This window comes from Mesocricetus auratus, unplaced genomic scaffold (genome assembly GCF_017639785.1).
Source record: "Mesocricetus auratus isolate SY011 unplaced genomic scaffold, BCM_Maur_2.0 Super-Scaffold_100031, whole genome shotgun sequence".
Classification (NCBI taxonomy): domain Eukaryota; kingdom Metazoa; phylum Chordata; class Mammalia; order Rodentia; family Cricetidae; genus Mesocricetus; species Mesocricetus auratus.
Window position 1 is genome coordinate 6,689,056 of NW_024429212.1, and position 25,202 is coordinate 6,714,257.

The window sequence follows — 25,202 nt, forward strand, 5'->3', positions numbered from 1 at the left end:
GCCTAATAATCACAGAGTGTACAGGACAGTGTGCCTAATAATCACAGAGTGTACAGGACAGTGTGACTAATAATCACAGAGTGTACAGGACAGTGTGACTAATAATCACAGAGTGTACAGGACAGTGTGACTAATAATGACAGAGTGTACAGGACAGTGTGACTAATGACCAGAGTGTACAGGACAGTGTGACTAATAATGACAGAGTGTACAGGACAGTGTGACTAATGACCGGAGTGTACAGGACAGTGTGACTAATAATGACAGAGTGTACAGGACAGTGTGACTAATAATGACAGAGTGTACAGGACAGTGTGACTAATAATGACAGAGTGTACAGGACAGTGTGACTAATAATGACCGGGAGTGTACAGGACAGTGTGACTAATGACCGGAGTGTACAGGACAGTGTGACTAATAATGACCGGGAGTGTACAGGACAGTGTGACTAATAACGACAGAGTGTACAGGACAGCGTGACTAATAATGACAGAGTGTACAGGACAGTGTGACTAATAATGACAGAGTGTACAGGACAGTGTGCCTAATAATCACAGAGTGTACAGGACAGTGTGCCTAATAATCACAGAGTGTACAGGACAGTGTGACTAATAATCACAGAGTGTACAGGACAGTGTGACTAATAATCACAGAGTGTACAGGACAGTGTGACTAATAATGACAGAGTGTACAGGACAGTGTGACTAATGACCAGAGTGTACAGGACAGTGTGACTAATAATGACAGAGTGTACAGGACAGTGTGACTAATGACCGGAGTGTACAGGACAGTGTGACTAATAATGACAGAGTGTACAGGACAGTGTGACTAATAATGACAGAGTGTACAGGACAGTGTGACTAATAATGACAGAGTGTACAGGACAGTGTGACTAATGACCGGAGTGTACAGGACAGTGTGACTAATAATGACAGAGTGTACAGGACAGTGTGACTAATAATGACAGAGTGTACAGGACAGTGTGACTAATAATGACCGGGAGTGTACAGGACAGTGTGACTAATAATGACAGAGTGTACAGGACAGTGTGACTAATAATGACAGAGTGTACAGGACAGTGTGACTAATAACGACAGAGTGTACAGGACAGCGTGACTAATAATGACAGAGTGTACAGGACAGTGTGACTAATAATGACAGAGTGTACAGGACAGTGTGCCTAATAATCACAGAGTGTACAGGACAGTGTGCCTAATAATCACAGAGTGTACAGGACAGTGTGACTAATAATCACAGAGTGTACAGGACAGTGTGACTAATAATCACAGAGTGTACAGGACAGTGTGACTAATAATGACAGAGTGTACAGGACAGTGTGACTAATGACCAGAGTGTACAGGACAGTGTGACTAATAATGACAGAGTGTACAGGACAGTGTGACTAATGACCGGAGTGTACAGGACAGTGTGACTAATAATGACAGAGTGTACAGGACAGTGTGACTAATAATGACAGAGTGTACAGGACAGTGTGACTAATAATGACAGGAGTGTACAGGACAGTGTGACTAAAGCCCGCCTAGCTGGGCCAGAGCCTCTCCTTACCTCACCCCGCATCCAGCCTGCCGTGACAGTGCAGTACCCTCTTTGTGGCTGAGTGTCCGTGTTTTGCCGTCGTGAATAGAGCTGTAGTGATGGTCACAGCACAGCTCTTCCCTCAGTATACTGACGCTGTGGTCTTTGGACATAGGCCTGTGGTGGGCTGCTGGCATCAGGAAGTTCTACGTTTTAGTTACTTGAGGAGCCTCTGCGTAGCTGATGTGTTGTCTTCCCCCTCTCCCCGAGCGGTGTGCTGTCTTCTCTCCTCACTCCCTGGTAACAGCTGCTCTTACTGGAGTCTGGCTGCTCCTCAGGTTTTGATCTGCATTCCCTGATGATTAGTGGTGTTGAACGTTTTTCTCCATGTGCTCATTGGCTGTGTCTTTTGAGAAATGTCCAGTTCTATACTTTAAAAATCAGACTTTTTGTGGGTTTTTCATCTTTATATATTCTGGTATTGATGGCTTCTCAGATGTTTGTCTTAGATTTTTTTGTGTGTGTGTGCTTTTGTATTTTTATTTGTTTTGACCTTTTTTGTTTTTTTTCTTCCTTTTTTAAATTTAAGTTAGAAACAAGCTTTTTTCACTTGTCAATCCCAGCTCCCTCTCCCTCCTCCTCATGTCTTAGATTTGTTTGTTTGTTTGTTTTTGAGACAGGGTTTCTCTGTATTGCTTTGGAGGCTGTCCTGCAACTTGCTCTGTACCCGAGCTGGCCTCAAACTCACAGAGATCCTCCTTCTTCTGCCTCTCAAGTGCAGGGATTAAAGTGGGATTAAAGGTGTGCACAACCAACGCCCAGCTGTCTTAGATATTTTATCACTATAGTAGTGTCTTACAGTATTTAAATCCTGATTACGCTAACACTCTCTGAAATTAGCTGGGTGGTATTCATTCATCAATTCTGCAGAAGCGGAAGTATGCTACCCAAGCTTATCCTGAAGTGCCTGGGGTGGGGGAGGTGCATGTACCGCCCATGCCGAAGACTTTCCATCTTGTTTCCTGCTGTTGAAGTCAAGAAGTTTTGGCTGGCCACGCCAGAGTTGTTGAGTGCTGTTGTTGGGGTGCTCTGCATCCCTGCTGGGGTGTCTCGGTGCCTATTGTCCTGGGTGGTTCCTGTGCACACTCTCTCCGAGGCCCCAGCAGAGCCCATCTCATGCTCCAGATGGAACAGAGCTCTGCAGAAGGGACACTGGCTCCCTGCACAGTTCTCAGCATCTCTTCTCTCTAGCAAGCCCAGGCAGCCCAGCCCAGGCAGCCCCTCTCTCTCTCTGGCTGTTGGAGATGACTGTGCCCATGGAACCCTGCCTTATGGATGTTTGGATGTGGAACCACGTCTAGTTTGAGCTGTGTAGTCTGCAGGTTTGCATTCTTCATGGCATAGTGCAGTTTGGGCTCTTGATGAGTTGATAAGCTGTTTATTTTCTATTTTTTAACTGTGCATATGTTTGTGGTTCTGCTCTCTTGGAGGCTGGGGTGACAGTTTTGTAGAATGTGATGATGTGCCTGAACAAATTCCACATTGCGGTCTCTGACAGTGGGGAAACTTGTAGGCTCACTTTCAGATTAAAATGTGCATTTTCTGTTCTCTTCTGTGTGGTGGGATAAGGCCATATTTTATGACATTGTGCATTGCATTAAGGTGTGTGGGAAACCATGGAGCTGCATGTTTATTCAAAGAGGATTGGTTTTAGCTTTCGCTGGTGTGTTTATGGTAGCTTGTCCTGAAAAGCAGACTTTGGGCTGTGTGCTCTGTTCATACCCTCGGGTTCATGCCAAGAGGGTCTTGTCATTGGACTGTAGGTCAGTGGGACTCTTGACCCTTCTGAGAGTGCATTCAGTTCAGGCTGGAGATGCAGAGAAAAGTGTTCAGTGCACCGAGTGAGACACTAAACCAGGTCAACACTGGGGCTGCTGGAAGTTTCCAATGCTGGCAAGAGCATTCGAGGAAGTTACTGGAACTGAAACTTAGAAAGGCCACCGTCTTAAAGGGCCACCCTCTAAAGAGACCCCACTTTCAGCTCCACATCTCCGTTTCTCTCCTGCAAGGTTCCTGCTTTTTGTTATTGAAGTAGATGCTGCAGGTCCAGGGTTCAGTTCCCCCGAGCTCCATGGGAAGGTGTCTCTCAGAGTGTGCGTGGCCACGCTTAACCCTGCTTTCTCCTCCCCACACAGAGCTTTTGTGCTGCCTTGCATCAGGAGCTCAAAGAATACTACAGGCTCCTCTCTGTGCTGCACTCCCAGGTAAGCGTGCCTCCCCGGAGCCTTCCAGGTCTCAACAGTTAGGAACTCGATACTGTCGAGGGGTTTGTTACTTCATTCATACACAGGAGTAACCACTTCCGTAATAAGATTTGTTCATTGCTTCCTAGAGCCAATTCATTGCTCGTTTCCGGGTCCTGTCTACCATGTGAAGTCTTAATTGTATGTAGTGTGAGCGCTGGAGTTTACAGGGGCCCTTTGGCTGTGTTGCTAGACGAGGTTAAGGAGTGATGGGATGTACTCCGTTACTGCTGTTTTACCTTTCCCTCTTGTTGTCTTTTAGCTCCAGGTAGAGGACGACCAGGGTGTGAATTTGGGACTAGAGAGTAGCCTAACACTGCGACGCCTCCTCGTTTGGACTTATGACCCCAAAATAAGACTAAAGACCCTCGCTGCGCTGGTAGATTACTGCCAAGGTCTTCGGAGTTCCTCTATTCTGTGCCTCTAGATACTCTTCAGTGCAAGACTTGTTTGTGGGTGGGGCCTGTGAGTCTTCTCTGCTTGAGGCTGTACTCTGTGAGCACAGATAATAGACAGACACGGGCTCACGGGGAAGTTGCCTGGCACCAGTGTGGGCTGCTTGTTAGCCTGAGGAGCTGCCACTGAGATGAAGCTGAGGAGACGGGGGGTGCATCTGGTGACCAGAGGCTGCTGTGGGCTGGTGCCCGGGCCTACCTGTGCTCCTACTGCACGCCACTTACCTCACAGCCTTCTCTGCTTCCTCATGCTCTGGGCTATCTGCTGCTATCACCCACCAAGTTATCCAGGACCTGAACTTGAGCTCACCTGAGTCCAAGTTCACCACACATTGTCCAGGGGTAGCCTTCCTCACTTCCTGATGCTTCTGTGAAGCAGAGAAGTGGGACGCAGCAGGCCACTCCTCCGTCCCTCCTCATAGCAAACCTCTCCCCAGCCGGGTCTGTTCCTCATAGCAAACCTCTCCCCAGCCCGGTCTCTTCCTCATAGCAAACCTCTCCCCAGCCCGGTCTCCTCCTCATAGCAAACCTCTCCCCAGCCCGGTCTCTTCCTCATAGCAAACCTCTCTCCAGCCCGGTCTCCTCATAGCAAACCTCTCCCCAGCCTGGTCTCCTCCTCATAGCAAACCTCTCCCCAGCCGGGTCTCCTCATAGCAAGCCTCTCCCCAGCGGGGTCTCCTCCTCATAGCAAACCTCTCCCCAGCCGGGTCTCCTCATAGCAAGCCTCTCCCCAGCGGGGTCTGTTCCTCATAGCAAACCTCTCTCCAGCCCGGTCTCCTCATGGCAAACCTCTCCCCAGCCGGGTCTCCTCATGGCAAACCTCTCCCCAGCCCGGTCTCCTCATGGCAAACCTCTCTCCAGCCCGGTCTCCTCATAGCAAACCTCTCCCCAGCCTGGTCTCCTCCTCATAGCAAACCTCTCTCCAGCCTGGTCTCCTCATGGCAAACCTCTCCCCAGCGGATCCCTGCTGTGTTCCTCAGGGTTCCTCACCTCTTGAGTAGGTAGCCGGCTCCCTGCTGTGTTCCTCGGGGGGTGGGGGGTTCCTCACCTCTTGAGTAGGTAGCGGGGTCCCTGCTGTGTTTCTCAGGGGTGGGGGGTTCCTCACCTCTTGAGTAGGTAGCGGGTCCCTGCTGTGTTCCTCGGGGGGGTGGGGGGATTCCTCACCTCTTGAGTAGGTAGCCGGCTCCCTGCTGTGTTCCTCGGGGTTCCTCACCTCTTGAGTAGGTAGCGGGTCCCTGCTGTGTTCCTCAGGGTTCCTCACCTCTTGAGTAGGTAGCCGGCTCCCTGCTGTGTTCCTCGGAGGGGGGTTCCTCACCTCTTGAGTAGGTAGCGGGGTTCCTGCTGTGTTTCTCAGGGGTGGGGGTTCCTCACCTCTTGAGTAGGTAGCGGGTCCCTGCTGTGTTCCTCGGGGTTCTTCACCTCTTGAGTAGGTAGCGGGGTCCCTGCTGTGTTCCTCGGGGGGTTGGGGGTTTCCTCACCTCTTGAGTAGGTAGCGGGGTCCCTGCTGTGTTCCTCGGGGTTCCTCACCTCTTGAGTAGGTAGCGGGGTCCCTGCTGTGTTCCTCGGGGTTCCTCACCTCTTGAGTAGGTAGCGGGTCCCTGCTGTGTTCCTCAGGGTTCCTCACCTCTTGAGTAGGTAGCCGGCTCCCTGCTGTGTTCCTCGGGGGGTTCCTCACCTCTTGAGTAGGTAGCGGGGTTCCTGCTGTGTTTCTCAGGGGTGGGGGGTTTCTCACCTCTTGAGTAGGTAGCGGGGTCCCTGCTGTGTTCCTCGGAGGGGGGTTCCTCACCTCTTGAGTAGGTAGCGGGTCCCTGCTGTGTTCCTCGGAGGGGGGGGTTCCTCACCTCTTGAGTAGGTAGCGGGGTCCTTGCTGTGTTCCTCGGAGGGGGGGTTCCTCACCTCTTGAGTAGGTAGCGGGTCCCTGCTGTGTTCCTCGGAGGGGGGGGTTCCTCACCTCTTGAGTAGGTAGCGGGGTCCTTGCTGTGTTCCTCGGAGGGGGGGTTCCTCACCTCTTGAGTAGGTAGCGGGTCCCTGCTGTGTTCCTCGGGGTTCTTCACCTCTTGAGTAGGTAGCGGGGTCCCTGCTGTGTTCCTCGGGGGGGGGGTTCCTCACCTCTTGAGTAGGTAGCGGGGTCCCTGCTGTGTTCCTCGGAGGGGGGGGTTCCTCACCTCTTGAGTAGGTAGCCGGGTCCCTGCTGTGTTCCTCGGGGTTCCTCACCTCTTGAGTAGGTAGCGGGGTTCCTGCTGTGTTTCTCAGGGGTGGGGGGTTTCTCACCTCTTGAGTAGGTAGCGGGGTCCCTGCTGTGTTCCTCGGAGGGGGGGGTTCCTCACCTCTTGAGTAGGTAGCGGGTCCCTGCTGTGTTCCTCGGGGGGGGGGGTTCCTCACCTCTTGAGTAGGTAGCGGGTCCCTGCTGTGTTCCTCGGAGGGGGGGGTTCCTCACCTCTTGAGTAGGTAGCGGGGTCCTTGCTGTGTTCCTCGGAGGGGGGGTTCCTCACCTCTTGAGTAGGTAGCGGGTCCCTGCTGTGTTCCTCGGGGTTCTTCACCTCTTGAGTAGGTAGCGGGGTCCCTGCTGTGTTCCTCGGGGGGGGTTCCTCACCTCTTGAGTAGGTAGCGGGGTCCCTGCTGTGTTCCTCGGAGGGGGGGTTCCTCACCTCTTGAGTAGGTAGCCGGGTCCCTGCTGTGTTCCTCGGGGTTCCTCACCTCTTGAGTAGGTAGCGGGGTCCCTGCTGTGTTCCTCGGGGGTTCCTCACCTCTTGAGTAGGTAGTTGGCCACTGAAGTCCGGCAACTGTCCTGAAGCAGTCTTGTCTGTGCTGTTTGGTCTTTGGCAGACGTTGCTGTAAGAACCGCTCCTGGATCCCCAGGTGTCTGTCATCAGCCCACTTGCTCACCACAGTGGTCTGTGTTAAGACCGAGGGCCGTGTAACCCCAGCTTCTGGTACAGCAGCAACAACTGTTTGCATTGCCGGAAGCCATTCTGCCACTTGGGCGTATTCCACAGGGTCCTGCTGGGCCCTAACTGCTGAACAGTGTCAGACTGCACTGCCACTGGCAGGGAGTCGGGCCACACCCCGAGTGTGAGCACCACACCCCGAGTGTGAGCACCACACCCAGAGTGTGAGCACCACACCCCAAGCCTTTCTTTTCATTACTGGTCCTTAGTCCCTTTGCTTGCACTAAATTGCAGTGTGAAATGTGAATCTCAAGTGTCTAGACTGGGCAGCTGGTCACTCTTGGTCCCTTTTACAACTGAAAAACTCCTTGGCTGACTCCTTGAGTGTGTACACAGGCAGAAACTGAGTCTTGATGCCTGGGCCTCTGCACTGCATGCTGCCGCTGTTGCTCAGGAGCAGCAAGGAGTCCTTGCTGACTGCACATGCACTCCATCTCTGCTACTTCCTGTCTTTGGTTTAGTGTTAAGTGACTGGTTTGTGCCAGGAATTCAAATTTGGGTATTTATTTCTGTGTGTTTTTTTCCTCATTCCCCTAGGACGGAAAGGCGGTGAGCTGGCCTCTGCTGTCCATGCCTACACAAAGACGGGCGACCCCTACATGAAGTCCCTGGTGCAGCACATTCTGAGCCTCGTGTCTCACCCTGTGCTGAGCTTCCTCTACCGATGGATCTATGACGGGGAACTGGAGGACACTTACCATGAAGTGAGCACCAAGGCTGGGGGCTAAGGGACATGGGCACCGCCTTCTCCAGTGTGGTCTGTCTCAACCGTTATCATTTCCTCTGAACAGGGCTGTGCCTGCACCTCACTTGAAGCCATTCAGAACTGGCACTGTCCTTTGTGGTCAGCACAGATAGATGGTTAGTGGGAAGCTGTTCTCCCAGTTTCAGAGCTGGGAGCTCAGCAAGGAGGACATGCATGTCCAGGCTCACTAGCTGACTGACCAGGGCACCCCCTGGTCTCCGTGGGGCCCGGGGACGCAGCTTATGGTGGCCGTCTCTTCATGTGGTCATTGTGTAAGCTTGGTCAGCTGTGGTGTCGGTGATTTGAATGAGGCTAATTCATTCGCGCTTATTTTCCTCTCAAAATATATGCAGTTCTGGTGTGGTGCAACACACAGAACCATGCAGCAAACACAGAGGACTTTGTAGTTGTTGGGGAACAGGGCTAGGGATATCACACTCAGAAGTGTCAGTAGCACTAAGAAATAGAAAGTATCATGTATTAAGACATGCTAAGAGGTCGAGAAATGCATAGATGCCATGCAAAATGCAGCATTCGTCACCAAAACGCCACTGCTTTCGTGGGTACAAAACACGCAAGTGGGTACAAGAGAGGTGTGTCTTGGGGGAGGGGAGGTTGGATCCAGGCCACATGCTTGCTAGGTAAATGTCCCACCATGAGCCTACATCTGTGGGCTTCTTTCTGGATTTCTGCAATGTGCGGCACAGATACTATTTACTGTGGTGTAGCATGGGGTTGTCTTCTGCAGATGCCTGACTGCTGGGGATGTGAGCAAGACTTAGTGTGCGTACCTGCATGCATGTGGGCGTGCGCATGTGTAAGATTTGACTTAGTGTGCGTACCTGCATGCGTGTGGGCGTGCGCATGTGTAAGCTGGAAGTTAGTCTCGTGTTGTTCTTCAGACGACTTCGACCTCCACTTTTGAGACAAGGTCTCTCACTGACCTGGAACTTGCTGAATAGACTAGGCTGGCCTGCCAGCGTGTCCTGGGAGTCGGCCTTTTTCTCTTTTCAGTACTCAGTTTGCAAGTATGTGCTACTACACCAGATTTTGTTTGTTTTTATGGTATTGTTATTTTTTCTTGGACTACTGTAATTGTAGTGCCCCTCCCTCAACTCCTCCCAGGTCCTTTATTATTATTTTCTAGATGCCCATTTGTTTTCTAACAGAGAGAAAGGGTATGGGTCTGGGGGGGGGGGATATGCAAAGGACTATCAGGTAAAGGAAAAAAAAGAACCTTATTTTATTTTAAAATGTGTGTGTGTGTGTGTGTGTGTGTGTGTGTGTGTGTGTGTGTTTGGGTGTGTGTGTGTGTATGTGTATGTGTGTGTCCCCAGAGTCAGAAGAGGGCTTTGGCTGCCCTGGAGGTGGAGTTACAGGAAGTTGTGAGCCACCCAGTATATGGGTGGTGAGACTCAAACTCTGCCATTGCAGTACCTGCTCTCTCTGACCCCCCCCCCCCCCGCCCGCCTTGCTTGTTTACCTCACCCACTGAGCCTTCTCTCTGGCCCGGGTTTTGTAAGTTACTGAATGGGTACCTTTGTCTGTTGAGTACAGAGAGGCAGTCTTCTCACACCTCCTCACCAGTCCGAAGCTAGTGCGTAACCCTGGATTTACACAGGGCACCTGCAAGCCCAAGGCCCCTCGCTGTTTGACTGACAGTTCCTTTGCCTAAGCGACCCTCGCGCCCTGGCCCTCTGTTTGCCTGGCCCCTTTGTTGTGAGGGATGACTGACAGGCCACGGCTCCGTCTGCGTGAGGTGCAGGGTGGTCTTTGTGAGGAGGGCTGCTGTGCTTGTCCCTGCGTTCACTGTGCTGTGGCCTGGAGCCTGCTCCATTGCTGCTGAGTCACCTCACGCAGCGTCCCTCGCCTCGATCTGCATTGAGGTCGGGCCTGGTCAGGGCCAGAGTGAGACAGCAAGTGACAAGATTCGCCCAAGCTGTCTCCGTCTGGAATACTGGATGACGTTGGCCATCTCCTGTCACTATACTCAGTGACAAGATTCGCCCAAGCTGTCTCCGTCTGGAATACTGGATGACATTGGCCATCTCCTGTCCCTGATACCTCATATTGTGTGGTGAACGCTATAAATAGTTTTCATTTAAGTTTTAAGTCACTTTTGGGAAGATTAACTTCAAATAATAGGTTTATCATACAAAGTCAGTAGCTTAGGGAATTACATTGTGTATTTAATTGTTATGTAATAAAATTTTGAGGATTTTCCTTTTTTAGTCTCTGCATAAGCTAGTTCTTCCTCAGCATGATCAAAGTGAGTTATAATTTAGTTGTGAAGTTGGATTTCTTCAGGTGCTGACTGAGTGGCTGTGTGTGAGCTGTGTAGTCACTGATTTCATGAAGTTTATGGAATGTCTGCATAGCGAAGAGAGTCTTCAGGCCTCAGGTGAGGGTGCAGATCCTGGCACAGAGGAACTGGGAAGGAGTCAAGTAGAATTGTGAGCTGGGAATGCCTGGCTCCTGTGGTCAGTGTTGACGCTCAGCCTGAGTGACCTGAGAAGTGTCTGGTGAGTGTGTCTGGGAAGAAGGGCCCAGCGAGGATTGGCTAGTAGGACTAGTTAGTAGCCTGTGAGCAGCAGCACCCCAGAGATGGGCTGGGGGCCCAGACTCGACAAGAGGGGAACAGAGAAAGCCAGTGAGGGTGACATTGTGTGCTCTGCATGCTGCCCGCCACTGCGGACTATTGTCTGAACCATGACCAGGATAACTGTTCCTTTCTTAAGCTGTGTCATTGTCACAGCAGTAGTCTAAGATAGCTCTACACCGGACCTGAGCAGAGAGAAGAGACACTCCCACTGACTGGAACTGAGATGAGGCCAGCCAGTTAACAGAACAAGGAAGGAAGGGAAAAGTCAGCTTGAGCCTGTGCCATGATGAGAAACGTAATGAACAGGTCCATAGAGAACAACGAGGCATCTTACAATAGAACTGTTGAGAGCCAGAGACAGGAAAGTCTACGGCAGCCGGCAAGGAGCTCAGCAGCTGCCTTTCCATGAGATGGCCAGAAGGTGGCGGTGTGTGGAGTAAGGTCATGGGAATTGTGCAGCCAGTGAAAGTCTCATGCAGAAATGGAGAAAGGAGATGCCTCTTAAGTAAAACCCGGGAGAGTTCCCAGATTGCATAATTGCCCAGGTTGAGTCACGAGGAAACAGGAATGTGTTCTGACCTCCAGCAGGCCAGTGCTGTTAGTGATGGAGAAGATCCCTGGAGAAAGACATAAAATGAGCTGATGAGATGCTTGTTGGGTGAGTGTGCTACAGATTCACACCAGGCCTTCTCAAACTTCAGGATGTACAATAGGAAGGAAAGCAAAGTCTGTTTTATGAGGCTACTGTAGCACCACCCAAGACAAATGCATGACCACATCTCTTAGTATAGTATAGTATAGATGTGGAAAGCCTCCACTAAATACCAGGAAGCAGAATTCAAGCGTATTGAAAACGCTGTCTATTATAGCAAGGGGATTTACCCCAGTAACAAAGGTGGGAGCCACAGTCTACTCTGTTGATGCTAGAGAATCATTTGGTGGCATTCAACACAACTTGACGATTTAATACTGAGGCCTTGACCATAAAGGAACTTTGTTTCTGGAGCAGTGACGGCTAATGCCTGTGACTGGTGAGAGGCCATTCACCTTCTCGCTGGATGAGAACCAAGACAGGGAATCCACCATCGCCACTCCTCCTCGGCATTGTGCCGCACACTCACAGAAAAGGAATGAAGAAGAATCCAACTGGGTAGAAAAGAAAGGCAGAAATAAACTTACCGCCTTCCAGATGGCGTGATCTTAGCGTCCAGGAAGCTGGAGCGTGCACTGTGCATGTGCACTGGAAAGGGGCACAGCCATGTCCGATTACTAAGGTTCGCAAGCTAGCAGCCCGGCAGTCAGCGACAAACGTCGTCTGTTTCTCTACACTCAGTAAATGCAGCAGACAGGAAACAAAACAGCTCTACTCACATCAAACACACAGAATACTTAGGGATAAATTTAGCCAAGGAAGCTCCAACCTGGTGCCCACATCTATAGTCCTAAGAGAATTTACCTGGTCCATGACCTTCGTGACTCAGGGAAGCTGACTGGATTGTGCCCCCTTTGAAAGTGCCATGAGCTCCTAAGTACTAAGCTGAGTCGCGGCTGCCATAGCAGGCACGTTGGTGTGGGAGCGTCTGTGGTCTGTGCTGATGTATATGACTCCTAGGAACTAAGCTGTATGCTAAGAAAATCTCCCCTTTGCTCCTGTTTTTGGGATGGGGAGTGCACATTTGTCTAGCAGTTAATGAGAAATCAGGGTACAGTGACATTTTTGTTTTTTTTCCTAGATTCGTTCAGTGTTTGACATAATGGTAGAAATTAAAGGACCTTGAAGGGAAAATACATCAATATAATGAAGGCTTATTGCAATTATATGCTGACCTTGGTTCTTTCTTCTGCCACCATATACGTCTCGCAGAGTTCATTGTATTCTAGAGATGAGTACGCCCTTTGTGCTCACTGCTAGCTGCTGGCAGAGCAACGGCATGCTCCTGGGCCCTAGATGAAGCAATGTGTTCATGACTTCCAAAGATGACTGAATTGTCTGGGAGGTTTTTTTTTTTAATGGTTTAAATTAAAATTTCTTATTGTTCTTACTGATAGAAACCCAGCTGTACTCCAGCCATCAGGATAAATTGATATGCTGTCTGTAAAAACTAGCTCTTGTGTTTAAGTGAATAACAGAGAAATACAATTTATACACAATTAATCTAATCTGTTGAATGGCAAGCAAAGGGCAGTCATAGCACGGTGAAGGTAACCGGAGAGATGCTCATGGTGAGTTTGTAATCTTTTCTTGTTTGCATCAGGGTTAATTTCAGTAAGTGTTGCATGGTAACTTCATCAGAGCAGAGTGTTTGTTTCCCCAAGCTGCCTTAGTTATATAATATACAGTAAAGAGGTGTAAGAAAGATTAGTTAGTTGAAAACAGATGATCCTTTCCATGTGGTCACATGAACGCCAGCATCCTTAAGCTTGGCCTTGACCTACAAAATCAATGGGAGACCTCATTCATTATCACTGATGGTTACACAGCTTGGCAGTGGATTTCTGCAGAAGAAAAACTGTTCTGAGAGAATGATGCTATTTAAAAACCCAAAATAACAGAAAGCTTAGCTGGTATCAATTACCAGTTTTTCTTATTTGCACACTATTTGTGCAGGGAAAGTTAAATTTTGTTAGCAGTCTGTTCATGAGTAGTAAAATTTGTGTTTACTTGGTTTCAACTGGACTGTGTATCATGGCATACATAATTTTTTCTTAGAAGTAGATAATGAGTATCACTTTCTGACATTAAATTATTCTTCACCAAGTTCTTAAAGTGTTCTTTGAAATCCTGACTAGCGGTTCCTATGACCTGTATTTGTAAATAAATTTGCATTTTGTTTTTTCCTGGAAAGGTTAGTGCTCTTCCTCAAGTTCATGGAGATTAGTGACAATTAGTAAGAAACTTTAATTTTAGTGGTTACATGATCACTATGGATCATTGACATAGTCACTTGCTCTTTTTGCATTTTCCCAACAAAACTGGCTTTATTCATCCATTGTGTGATTGTCTAACCACTGTTAGAACTAAAACATTTCATAGTTTCAAGCTTTGGAGTTGTTTGTTTTTGAAGTAGGATATTTACTATGTAGACCAGACTGGTCTTAATACTTGCAGAGATCTGCTTGCCTCCCAATTGCTAGCGTTAAAACATGCACCACTATCCCAGACATTTTAATAGCATATTAGAAGTATAACATACTTCAATCAAAAAGATTTTATCAATAAAAGATAATATTTTATTTAGCATAACATAATAGAAATAATACAAAATAATGAAAATAGAATGGTAATAATACATTGAAGGTCATTTCTGTAATCTGGAAATGGGAAGATTGTGTGAGAGTTGGGAAGCCCAAAGCCGTAATGGCAACGACAATAATAACTAACAGAATGGGGCAAACAAAAAACCTGGAACATACTGCGAACACTGACAACTGTTAACTTTGGAAAGCTGAATATGTAATATGCATGATTCCCAATTTTAAATGTCTACTGTGTAAAGAATCTATATACTAATAAAAGTCAAGATAGGAAGGTATGCTGGACAGAAAAGACAGTTCACAGGAGGAAAACACCAAAGGGGATTAGCATTGTGGCAGTATGCTAACCCTTATTTAGCTAAGGGTGCAGAGTGCAGGGTACCCTGCTGGCAGGGGTGCTGTCCCCACAGTCCGTGGACATATGTGGGGAGTTACACATGCAAATTGAGCATCCCTCACTCATCAAAACAGTTGTACTAAGCCTTGTGGCTAAAGGGGAAGTAGCCTCTTTGTGGTGTAGATACACTAGAGCAATGGCAGCTGGATCTTTTCCTTTCTGGGATGTGGTGTGGGAGGGGGAAGGTGAACTGTAATCTGGATGAGGTAGAAGAGGGGAGTCACATGAAGAAGTCTCTCCCTGTGGTGCGCCTTGGCTGGTATGTCCTGTGAGTGAGCTGTGGGCACCACGGTCAGTGGCTGTGTGCGTGTGCGTGTGCGTGCGCGTGTGCGTGCGCGCGTGTGTGTGTGTGTGTGTGTGTGTGTGTGTGTGTGTGTGCGTTCAGGTGCTGCTCACCCCGCCTGTGTGTGCACTCTGTGATGTGGAGGTGGTCAGGGACATGTAAACTGGGGGAACTAGACATGGGTTGAGTGCTAAGACAGCTCTGGAGTTCCATGTTGATTCCATGCTCAGAATTCCACACACATGCAGAAGCCCTCAGGACATGGGTCTATCCTGGAGGCTGCCCCAGAGAAGCTTCAGTGATACTCAGCTGAGGTTTGCTCCTAAGTCTTCAAGGAGAGGGACAGCTTTTTGTTGTAGTTTGGCTTTAAACATCTGGGAACACAATCAACTTAGCTCTCTGTCCAGAATGCTTTGTCACACAGGCTTATTGTATAAGTGAGTGGACTCCTAGTATCTGGAGAACTTACTTATAAAATAACTTCAGAATAATTTCTTTTGTTAGTAGTAACTAATATTTTTCACACATGTTTCTAATGCTCAGTGCTCTCTTTTACTCTTAGTTTTTTGTGGCATCAGATCCAACCGTTAAGACTGACCGACTGTGGCATGACAAGTACACATTGAGGAAATCGATGATCCCTTCCTTCATTACGATGGACCAGTCCAGAAAGGTAGGGCTAAGACACTGTGCCCTTATTGATTTGTGATTACTCAGGCTGCTTGAGCTATGTGACAGAAACTAATTTTCAGGTAAAGAAGTTTTGTTGTGTTTTGCTAATGGACTGTGCTGATACATGTTTGTCTGTGTGGTTTTTAGCTTCTAGAACTCATTTGATAGAGATTCAGTGCTCGTGTCCTGTGTTTTTAAATCAGTAGCTAATATGTACTGCGTGAATGTTAGAAATGTTTAGATCACTAACTTATATAAAGGTGATCATAGCTTATTTTCCTTTTTAGATCCTTTTGATAGGAAAGTCAATAAATTTCTTGCACCAAGTTTGTCATGATCAGACACCAACTACAAAAATGATAGCCGGGACTAAGGCTGCAGAGTCACCCCGTGAAGGTATGGCTAATTTGATGCTGGTAATGGAAGGGATGGGGATGGTGATCATGGATGGTCATTGCGGTGGTGTCGTGAGATCGTGAGACAATGGTAGAGACCCTGGTGGTGATACGTGTTGCTAAGACTCTTTATTCTGTAGCATCTGTAGATCACCTGGGTTACTAAAATACTTTCATACAGAGTATGCATGTACATTATGAAATAATCTTTTGCTATGTGGGTGTTCAGGTTTTTTTCAGATATGGAGTTTAGGTAGTGGCATTGGAGTAGAGTTAATCATTTCCTCCTCAGTAGTCTTCATTGTATTTTTATTCCCCTTAATGACAAAGGGATAGTAAATACAGCAGATGGAAGGCAGGTTAGCCTCATGACTCGGGGCCTTCAGAGGTCAGTTTCGGCCTGCGCTTTGAAGGCTCTCTTGTCGGCTGGTGGAACTCTGTTCCTCCTCCCTCCTCCTCTTCTCTGCTTCCTGCCTGCCCCGGCCTCAGGGTTTCCAGTTTCCCAGGACTCTTGTCATCTTGGCCCTTTTACTTTGCATAAGATGCTGTATTGGAAGTGGTGCACAAGAGCTCCAGCCAAAGGCTGGGGCAGCTTTAGAGATTTGGGGGGCACCTGTCTCTCCATGATGCCTAAGAGCAAGCCCAGTCCGAGGCCAGGAGACAGCCTGTGCAATTCTGAGAGCCACAGTGTCTCACACACGTGGCTTGCTTGCAGACTTCCATGTATCCTCTGGGTAGTCCTGGGAGAGATGGGATCCAGAGCTGGCCTGGGGAAAGGAGGATAACTGTTTAAGAGATGGAAGAGGAGTGCTGGAGTTATGGCATTTCCATCATGGTGAGAACGTACAAGCGCTATAGGTGGTCTCCTGGGGACTCCCAGTTCTGTTGGGACTCTGATACTCGGATGTGGCCGTGAGACAGCAAGTTAGTGAAACTTAACCTCTGTTACAGCCTGCCTTGTGGTCCTTGAGCTTACAGGCAGTTCTGGGGCTCTTCCTCCTGGAAATCAAGTGCCAGCATCAGCTCTTGGTGCAGGGGCACACTGGCCTCTTCACTGACTGTTGTTGGGTGGGGTCTACACTGATGGCTTGGCTCTGGTTCCTTTGTTAAGGTCAATGTGACACATGGATGTATGCCTTCCCCTTCTGTTTCCACAGCTGGAGATTTATTCACAGACTTAGAAAATACATTTCAAGGGAAAATCGATGCTGCTTATTTCGAGACCAGCAAATACTTATTGGATGTCCTCAACAAGAAATACAGCTTGCTGGAACACATGCAGGCCATGCGACGGTACCTGCTTCTCGGCCAAGGAGACTTCATAAGGCACCTAATGGATTTGCTAAAGTGAGAAACTCCATCTTTGAAGTGTGCAATGTCTTTAACATGATAGAGACCTAACGATTTTTCCTTAAAGGAGTAAGTGACATCAGGAGGAAATGAGTTGAATTCTTGCAAAGTCTGTGTTTAAAACAAACTTACATAGGTACAGTTTTTGGTGGGGTTAAATCCCTTACTTTTTTTTCTCAGTTGTCAGTAGGCCATCAAATGTGTGTCTTGCTGAGTTCATGGGGAAGCCTCATGTCCCCGTGAGCACTGTGACATGTGGCTGTGACATGAGCACTGTCACATGTGCAGTAGCTCCCTGGGTGGGTGGATTTGGGCAGTAGTCACAGGTAGTTGTGGCTTCAGTTTGAAGTTAGTTTGATAAATACATATTTTAAATTTGACCTTTTAGGTCACGTGTTTGTGCAGCTTGACAAAGTATCATCCTGTCACTGTGCTCCCTGTGGAGGGTACCCGTGCCTGGTTGCAGCTCAGGACTCCAGTCAGGCCTGATGACGAGTGGGTGGGCCGCGTGTGGTCACGGTGTGGTCACAGCAGGGCAGGGTTTTCACTGAGGCATTTGAAGGGTGTTGTCACTCGCTGTGAATCAGTGTTCCCTTTAGGATACACAGTTAAACTTTCCTCTTAGGACAAAGAATGGCGAGTTACCTCTACACCTTGGCTGTGCTAAAGAAGCTATATTTTGGCCCTGTGACCTCAAGGTTAGCTTTGTCTGACTTCCCTGGAGGTCCAGTCCCCAGCTGTCCCATTTCGTTCCCGGGAAGTTTGTGTGGAGGTAGAGCGGGCCACTGGCTGGGGTGGAGGTAGAGCAGGACACTGGCTGGTGTGGAGGTGGAGGTAGAGTGGGCCACTGGCTGGGGTGGAGGTAGAGCGGGCCACTGGCTGGGGTGGAGGCCACTGGCTGGGGTGGAGGTAGAGCAGGACACTGGCTGGTGTGGAGGTGGAGGTAGAGCGGGCCACTGGCTGGTGTGGAGGTAGAGCAGGACACTGGCTGGTGTGGAGGTGGAGGTAGAGCGGGCCACTGGCTGGGGTGGAGGTAGAGCGGGCCACTGGCTGGCGTGGAGGTAGAGCGGGCCACTGGCTGGCGTGGAGGTAGAGCGGGCCACTGGCTGGGGTGGAGGTAGAGCGGGCCACTGGCTGGGGTGGAGGTAGAGCGGGCCACTGGCTGGGGTGGATGCTTGGTAGCCTCGCAGCAGAGCATTTCCACACCAGAAGTGAGGGAGCTTTCTCAGAGAGTTAGAGAGAGTGTGGCGAGGAGGTGTTGAGGGAAGATGTTCTCTCGAGCGTGAGGAAGTCCACAGAGTGTGGGGTGTGCCGAGTGGACACGCGTGCAGGCAGCGCAGGGTTAGAGGTCTGGGAGCATCTCAGGTCCCTTCTTCCTCTTCTGCAGGGCCCTGTCTGCCCCTCCAAGAAGTGCCGTCTGCCTGTGCAGTGTCTGTCTCTCAGCTGTGGTTTAAGTGTAAAGGGAGAGCCATCATGTCTCCTGCTAGCCTCTCGTCTCTCTGCCCCGCACTGCGCAGGCGCAGCTGAGATGCTCACACAGCCAGATGAGCGGGCGCTGCATGTTTGGAAGCACAGCCCTTACCAGTGAAGCGTGATGGTGACACTGCTGGGCCCTTTGGAGCCGTGGTGTCTATACTTGTGTAGACATAACAGGTCTCTGCAGGAAATTATAATAATCCCACTCATAGGCCATCAAAATGTGTAGCAATGTAAGAAGTAGTTTTAGTGTAAGTTGAATGAAGATTAATGTTTTCAGTATTTTAAGAATGTGCTTTCTACAGCCCTGTATGCCGTTAGCATCATGAAGCTTTTCTTATGAAAGAGTTAGAGTTTGTTAAAGGTATTTTAATAGATGCTAAGCCCAGAGGTAGGAGAAAGATGCACTCAGCAGGCAGTAAAACGTTCCCAGTCATGGTGCGTGTGCTCGGAGCAGATTGGTTTGTTGTCTTTACAATGAGTGGGCACACACAGTGTTTTGGAGTTACACGTTACACTCTTTTAAAGTATGTCTAAGAATCCTGAGACCACAGCACAGTTGCTGGGAGCACTATAATGCTTTTACAACTACATTTATCTATCCCATTTGTCTTTTCAGTTTCTGAACTTACTTTTTAATTCTTATTGTTTTAAAAATTCCAATAACAATAACTTTAATTTTAAACATGTTTCTTAAGACCAGAACTTGTTCGCCCAGCAACGACTTTGTATCAGCATAACTTGACGGGGATTCTTGAAACTGCTGTTAGAGCCACCAATGCCCAGTTTGACAGCCCCGAGATCCTCAGGAGGCTAGATGTGAGGCTGCTGGAGGTATGTGAGGGTTCTGAGGTGCACGTGGGGCTGCCGGGGGCACGTGGGGCTGCTGGGGGCCGCTGAGTCCCAGTGTCCTCTCCAGTGTCTTCCTACTGTGTCAAGCACAAGTCTGGTCATTCCTGGAAACCAAACGTTCTGGGTATGCTCTCCCTGTGTTAGAAGAGGCAAGTTCCTCTCCTTAAGCCACATATCTTATTAAGGGCACAGCTCCCAAGCTGGCTGCTGTGCATGCAACAGTTCCACAGAGCATGGGGACATCACAGATGCTTAGCGAGGTGCGCCACATCTGATAGCTCGCTGGAGGTGATGCGCACAGTCAGACCACTGGTGGAGGTGGTAGGGCAGAAGGCCATGCTTGGAGGTGAGGATGTGCACATGGGTCTTCACTGATGGGTTGTGGCACTGTTAGAACCCACCGGTTCATTGAAATGCAGGCTTCTTGAGGCTTAGAGCCTGACAGGAGGCAGTGTGGTTTTGTCCTAAAGAGGTTCTGAACTTTAGACATGTCTGAATACATGAGATATGAACTTTGAACATGTCTGGGTCTCACAGAGCACATGTGATCTAAACTTTGAACATGTCTGAGTCTTGCAGAGCACATGTGATCTAAACTTTGAACATGTCTGGGTCTCCGCAAAGCACATGTGATGTGCTTCACTGCTTCTCAGCCCTGTAGGTACATGCCTCAGGAGGAGGCAGATCTCCACGGTCACACACTGCAGAGTGCTTACTGGCTTGAAACCTGTACACTGTTTTACTGCCTGTTCTTTGAGCAGTTAACAGGTTCTTCAGCGATAAGAACAAGCCTTTCTATTATTGGTTGTTTTATTACGTTAGGTCTCTCCAGGTGACACCGGATGGGATGTCTTCAGCCTGGACTACCATGTCGATGGACCGATCGCCACTGTAAGATCATTCTGTGTACTTGTGTGTAATGCTCACAACTGTTTGGATTGCTGGATATTTTACTGTTTCCAACTGACTTCCTTTTCTAAAAACTAAGGTTCAAAGTAATTGTGCTGTTAGGATATACTCACACTGAATGAGTTGCTTAAGCCAAGACTATGTTTCAGATAATTATTAATGAGAGCTGAAATGCTCTATTATTTTAAGAATTCTTAGAAATATCATTTGTTCTGTCACAGGTTTCAGCAAGCACTGAATTGTTCATTTTACGCCATTATTCTTAGACTGTAGCAACTAATTTAGGATAATTTGAAAGGAAGCATAAAGTATATTTTCAGGGAATCGTATTTTTCCTACTTAGATGAAATTTGGTATTTAGTGCTCATTTAAGCTGATGAGTCGATAGCTGTCGCATTGTTCGTGGCTTTCACTCAGCGTTGAAAAAGACAGACCTTGTCTCCTGCCACATTACCGAAGCTTGGCTAGAGGGGTCATCTTTACATGTCTGTGCTAAGCTGCCTTCCTTTAGGATTGAGTAAAGCCTCCTGACCGCAGAACCGCTGAGACTTACTCATTTCTGCATCTGAAATGCTAGGGGAAGTAAATTGCATTCCTTTTTATTTTGGGGGCTCTTTGCTGAGCATGGTCTGATTGGGCTCTAAAATCCATCTCTAGTGGTTGCTGCAGAGTAGCCTCATGACTGTTCCTTCTGTCGGTAAGTCACATCCGTGCTGTGATGATTCCACAGAAGCCACATTCACAGAGTGCCTCACGTGATTCTTCTGTGGACTGAGAGCTGCTAGGGAGGTTTCTTTGACTCATGGTCCCCATGTTTGACTTTGATCCATTAGAGCACAGTTGTTCCTAAATTTAATCTTCTACTATATTCAGAGTGACCTTTCTCCTCGGCTTGTGTCCTGAGTAGTGGTTAATGTGTAAAGCGTGTAGTATCTCAGCAAATTATTTAGGATCCATATTAACTGCTCTGTTAGTTTATGGGAATTCTGTATTTTCATGCATGGAGATGCAATAATGAGGCCTGGAGGATAGCTCGGTGCTAGAGCACTTGCCTAGCATATGTAAGGTCCTGAGTTCCATCCCAGGCTGCAGAGCCACAGATGCCGTAGTGAAGATGACTGCATTGATTGTTGAGAAAGAGAAAGTGGCGTGATGAGGAGGTAGGCCAACTGTGGTCTAGGTGTGTCATGTCGGAGGGGCTTGTCACAGTTACATTGTGTGCTGTGTGTAGCTAAAACTCAGTTCTGAGTAGAGCTTTAGGAGGACTGAAGAAAAACGGTTTATTCCACAGCTTTATTTTATTGAAGGATTTTTTTTTTTTTTTTGGTTTTTTACGAGACAGGGTTCCTCTGTATTGTTTTGGAGGCTGTCGGTCCAGCCTGGCCTCGAACTCACAGAGATCCGCCTGCCTCTGCCTCCTGAGTGCTGGGATTAAAGGCGTGCGCCACCACCGCCCGGCCCACAGCTTTATTTTAATGACACATCTGTGACAGCCCTGACTGGTGCACAGGTATGAATTCGTAGGCCAGCTGAGTTGGTTGTGAAAGCAGCCTGGGCTGCCAAGTGAAGAAAGAAGAAAGGACTGTGGGTTGCTTGGTAGCTCAGCCAGAAATGAAGTGTAGGGGGTTCTCTCCTGCATGACTTCTGGTGTTTCTGTCTGTGGGTGGTGAAATTTAATCAATTGCCATAGGTATATTATTACACAAGCACAAGTGTTCAAACTAGTGTTGGACAGATTTAATTGTGTACAGAAGTTACTGATATAAAAGGAGGGGCCAGAGAGAGGGTTCAGCGAGTTCAGCATTTGCTGTACAAACTTTGATGACTGAAGTTCAGGTCTCCAGCTCTCGTGCTGAGTGGACTTGGCAGCCCTCCTGCAACCCTAGTGCGCTGGAAACAGAAACAGGAGATCCCCAGGATGAGCTGGCTGGCTGGACTAGCTGAACTAGTGAGCTCTGGGTTCCAATAAGAGGCTGTCTCGATAACAGATGGAAACCAACTGAAGACATCAGCGTGCACATGCACCCCTAACACACACACGCACCCCTAACACACACATGCACCCATAACACACACACGCACATATAACACACACATGCACCCATAACACACACATGCACTCCTAACACACACATGCACCCATAACACACACACGCACATATAACACACACATGCACCCATAACACACACATGCACCCCTAACACACACATGCACCCATAACACACACATGAACATATAACACACACATACACCCATAACACACACATGCATCCCTAGCACACACATGTGCCCATAACACATACATGCACATATAACACACACATATACTCATAACACACCTATGCGGAAAGAAAAACTCATAAGATAAAAGGAAGCCTATTTTATAAATAGTTATTTTTTCTGCTTTTCCCTTGGTTAATTTGTGTGTTACCTGTTTCCGTTTTATTCTCATTAATTCAGACTGTCATTTTTGAACAGAATTTAATTATAGTAGGAATATATCTTATAGCAATCATATAATTATATCTTGTATAATAGCAATGTTAGCTGCTACTAATTCTAAGATATAAAATGTCAGTGAAATTTTTGGATAAGTCTAATTTGGGACATTGTGAAATTCACAACCCAGGTTACTGAAGAACACATTAGCTAAATCCAGCTCATGAACTATGGTATTTCTGGTTGATCTTGCTTTTCATGAGCTTCAAGTTATTTGTGGTGAAGTCCACCCAGATTTAAGTGTGACGAGGCCAGTGCATCTTGATTCCAGCAGCAGAAGGCTGAATTGGAGTGCTTGTGGCCTTGCTGTGTGCCAGTGCCGGTTGGTGAGGGAGGCTGAGAACGGGGCGTCGTCCATCAGGGCTGCTGCTGGATGGAGGCTGCTGTTCCCACACTGAGCAGGATGTTACGGTCTCTGCAGATGAGGGGTCTGGAGCTTGCTGTTTCTCTGGATTATCCCTTAGGCTAGCAATGTGGCCAGATGGTAAACTGTTATGGTGACACCTGCTTCCAGGTCAAAGCAGTCAGCGTCTTCCTCTTATCTAGTCAGTACATGAATGGTTATGGTGTAACTGGATTTTTTTTTTTTTTTTGGTTTTTACGAGACAGGGTTTCTCTGTATTGTTTTGGAGGCTGTCGGTCCAGCCCAGCCTCGAACTCACAGAGATCCACCTGCCTCTGCCTCCCGAGTGCTGGGATTAAAGGTGTGCGCCACCACCGCCCGCCTGGTGTAACTGGATTTTAAAATCAACGAAAATAGGTACTTCAAAGGCCAGTCTAGGTGTATCATCTATGTGGAGAAGAATCCAGTAATTGACTCGTGGCATCTAACTGGGTCATGCTTAGTCTCTGTTACCACAGAGTGATTGTCAATAGTGTAGGAACAAGTGGTACACAGGTATCCCCCAGACCGCTGGGTTTGATTTTGGGATTACTACGAGCAGTGTTGAGTCAGTCCTGTGTGTAGCTGTCTGCTTGTCCCCCACCATCATCGTCGTCACCTTCGAGCGCCTTCCAGAGCCTGCCAGTAGTGGCACTGGGGTGACAGACAGGCAGGCCCTGTGACGTAGGTGTGTGAGGTTCACAGGAGAGCACAAGCTGTCCTGCAGTTAGAGTGTCACGCTGAAGTGTAAGGAGCAGGGTAAAGTCCCCGGTGTCTGAGGAGACATGCTGGCATGGAGTATATAGATGGACCCGTGGTGCACCCCGGGTCCCCTGGAAAGAGCAGATGACAGACGTGGGCAAGGCAGGGTTTTTTTTTTTTTTTTTTGGATCAGAGCTCCCTCATAGCAGAGTGTGGCCTTGTTCCCATGCTGAAGGCATGTTCCCTGCAGAGTTGGTATAGGCAGCTGTGACAGAGGGTGCATGTATATGCTTCCCCTGGTGATGCTTACATGGACTAAATTCCTGATATACTTCCTGATGCTCAAGTATGACTGGATAGCCTGGGTTTTCATTTGGGAAACCTGGCCAGCACAGAGGGATGACGGGGAGGGTTGGATGCGGTCTCTTTATCAGGATCCATCACTTGCATGGACAGCCACATCCTGGTACCAAATAGAGGTATTGGGAGGAGTCATAGCCTGTGATGATGACCTCAGGGTGGAGATGCTGCTGGGCTTGCCTCTACTCTTGTCACTAAAGCAAGTGATCCCTCTGTCTGTCTCTTAGAAGTTGGGGGTTACTGTCAAGGATCCAGGTTGAGACTGATATGGGCCGGGTTTAAAGTCTTGGTGAGATATGGCTAGAAAGTTGGCTCAGTGGTTAAGAACACTCGCCGCACTTCCGGGTAACCCACGTTCTATCTGTAATTATAGTCCTAGGGGATACGATGTCCTTTTCTGGCCTCCAAGGGTACCAGGCATGTACATGGCGTGCACACACACATGTAGGCAAAACCTAAAGCATAAAATAATGGGGAAAAGCTGGGCGTGGTGGTGCACACCTTTAACTTAGCACTTGGGGCAGAAGCGGGTCTATATGGGGAATTCCAGGACAGAGACCCCGTCTTGAAAACCAGAGTGGGGAAGGAAAGTCCTGGTGAGCTGTCTTCCTGTCACCCCTCCTCCACCCCTGTGTCTCCAACTTAAGGACCGACACAAACATGCCTGATGCTACTGTTGGGAGTCTGCCTGCCTGGCTATAGGGAAGCAGGCGGCTGTCATTACACCGTGCCTCTTCAGAAGAGCACTATTCTCCTCACTGTGTAGCATGCAGAGTGTGCTGAGTCCTGCATGTGCTGACGGCGGGAAGGCCAGGGCCCGCATGAGGAGATTCTGCGTGCAAGAGCCTGACCTGTCTTCTGTCTCTGTAGGTGTTCACTCGGGAGTGCATGAGCCACTACCTGAGAGTGTTTAACTTCCTGTGGAGAGCCAAGCGCATGGAGTACATCCTCACTGACATACGGAAAGGACACATGTGTAATGCGAAGCTCCTGAGGAACATGCCAGGTAAAGGGAGGGGCCATCTGAGTCTGCACTGCCGTTCTGTTGACAGCGAGCAGTACGGTCCCAGAGAACGGTAC

At 48.5% G+C, this 25,202-nt stretch overlaps 1 protein-coding gene across 2 annotated transcripts in view; it reads left to right on the plus strand.

Moving 5' to 3' along the window:
• Positions 1-25,202, plus strand: part of Tubgcp3 (tubulin gamma complex associated protein 3) — a 64,723-nt gene that overhangs the window by 21,677 nt on the left and 17,844 nt on the right. The window contains exons 9-17 of one of the 2 annotated variants that reach the window (XM_040733454.1): positions 3,732-3,800; positions 4,102-4,234; positions 7,780-7,946; positions 15,087-15,197; positions 15,484-15,592; positions 16,749-16,938; positions 19,116-19,251; positions 20,092-20,160; positions 24,993-25,128. In XM_040733454.1, the coding sequence (XP_040589388.1) occupies positions 3,732-3,800; positions 4,102-4,234; positions 7,780-7,946; positions 15,087-15,197; positions 15,484-15,592; positions 16,749-16,938; positions 19,116-19,251; positions 20,092-20,160; positions 24,993-25,128 (1,120 nt within the window). Of the gene's footprint in view, positions 1-3,731; positions 3,801-4,101; positions 4,235-7,779; positions 7,947-15,086; positions 15,198-15,483; positions 15,593-16,748; positions 16,939-19,115; positions 19,252-20,091; positions 20,165-24,992; positions 25,129-25,202 lie in introns of those variants that run through there. The other variant, XM_040733455.1, reaches the window with a different exon arrangement.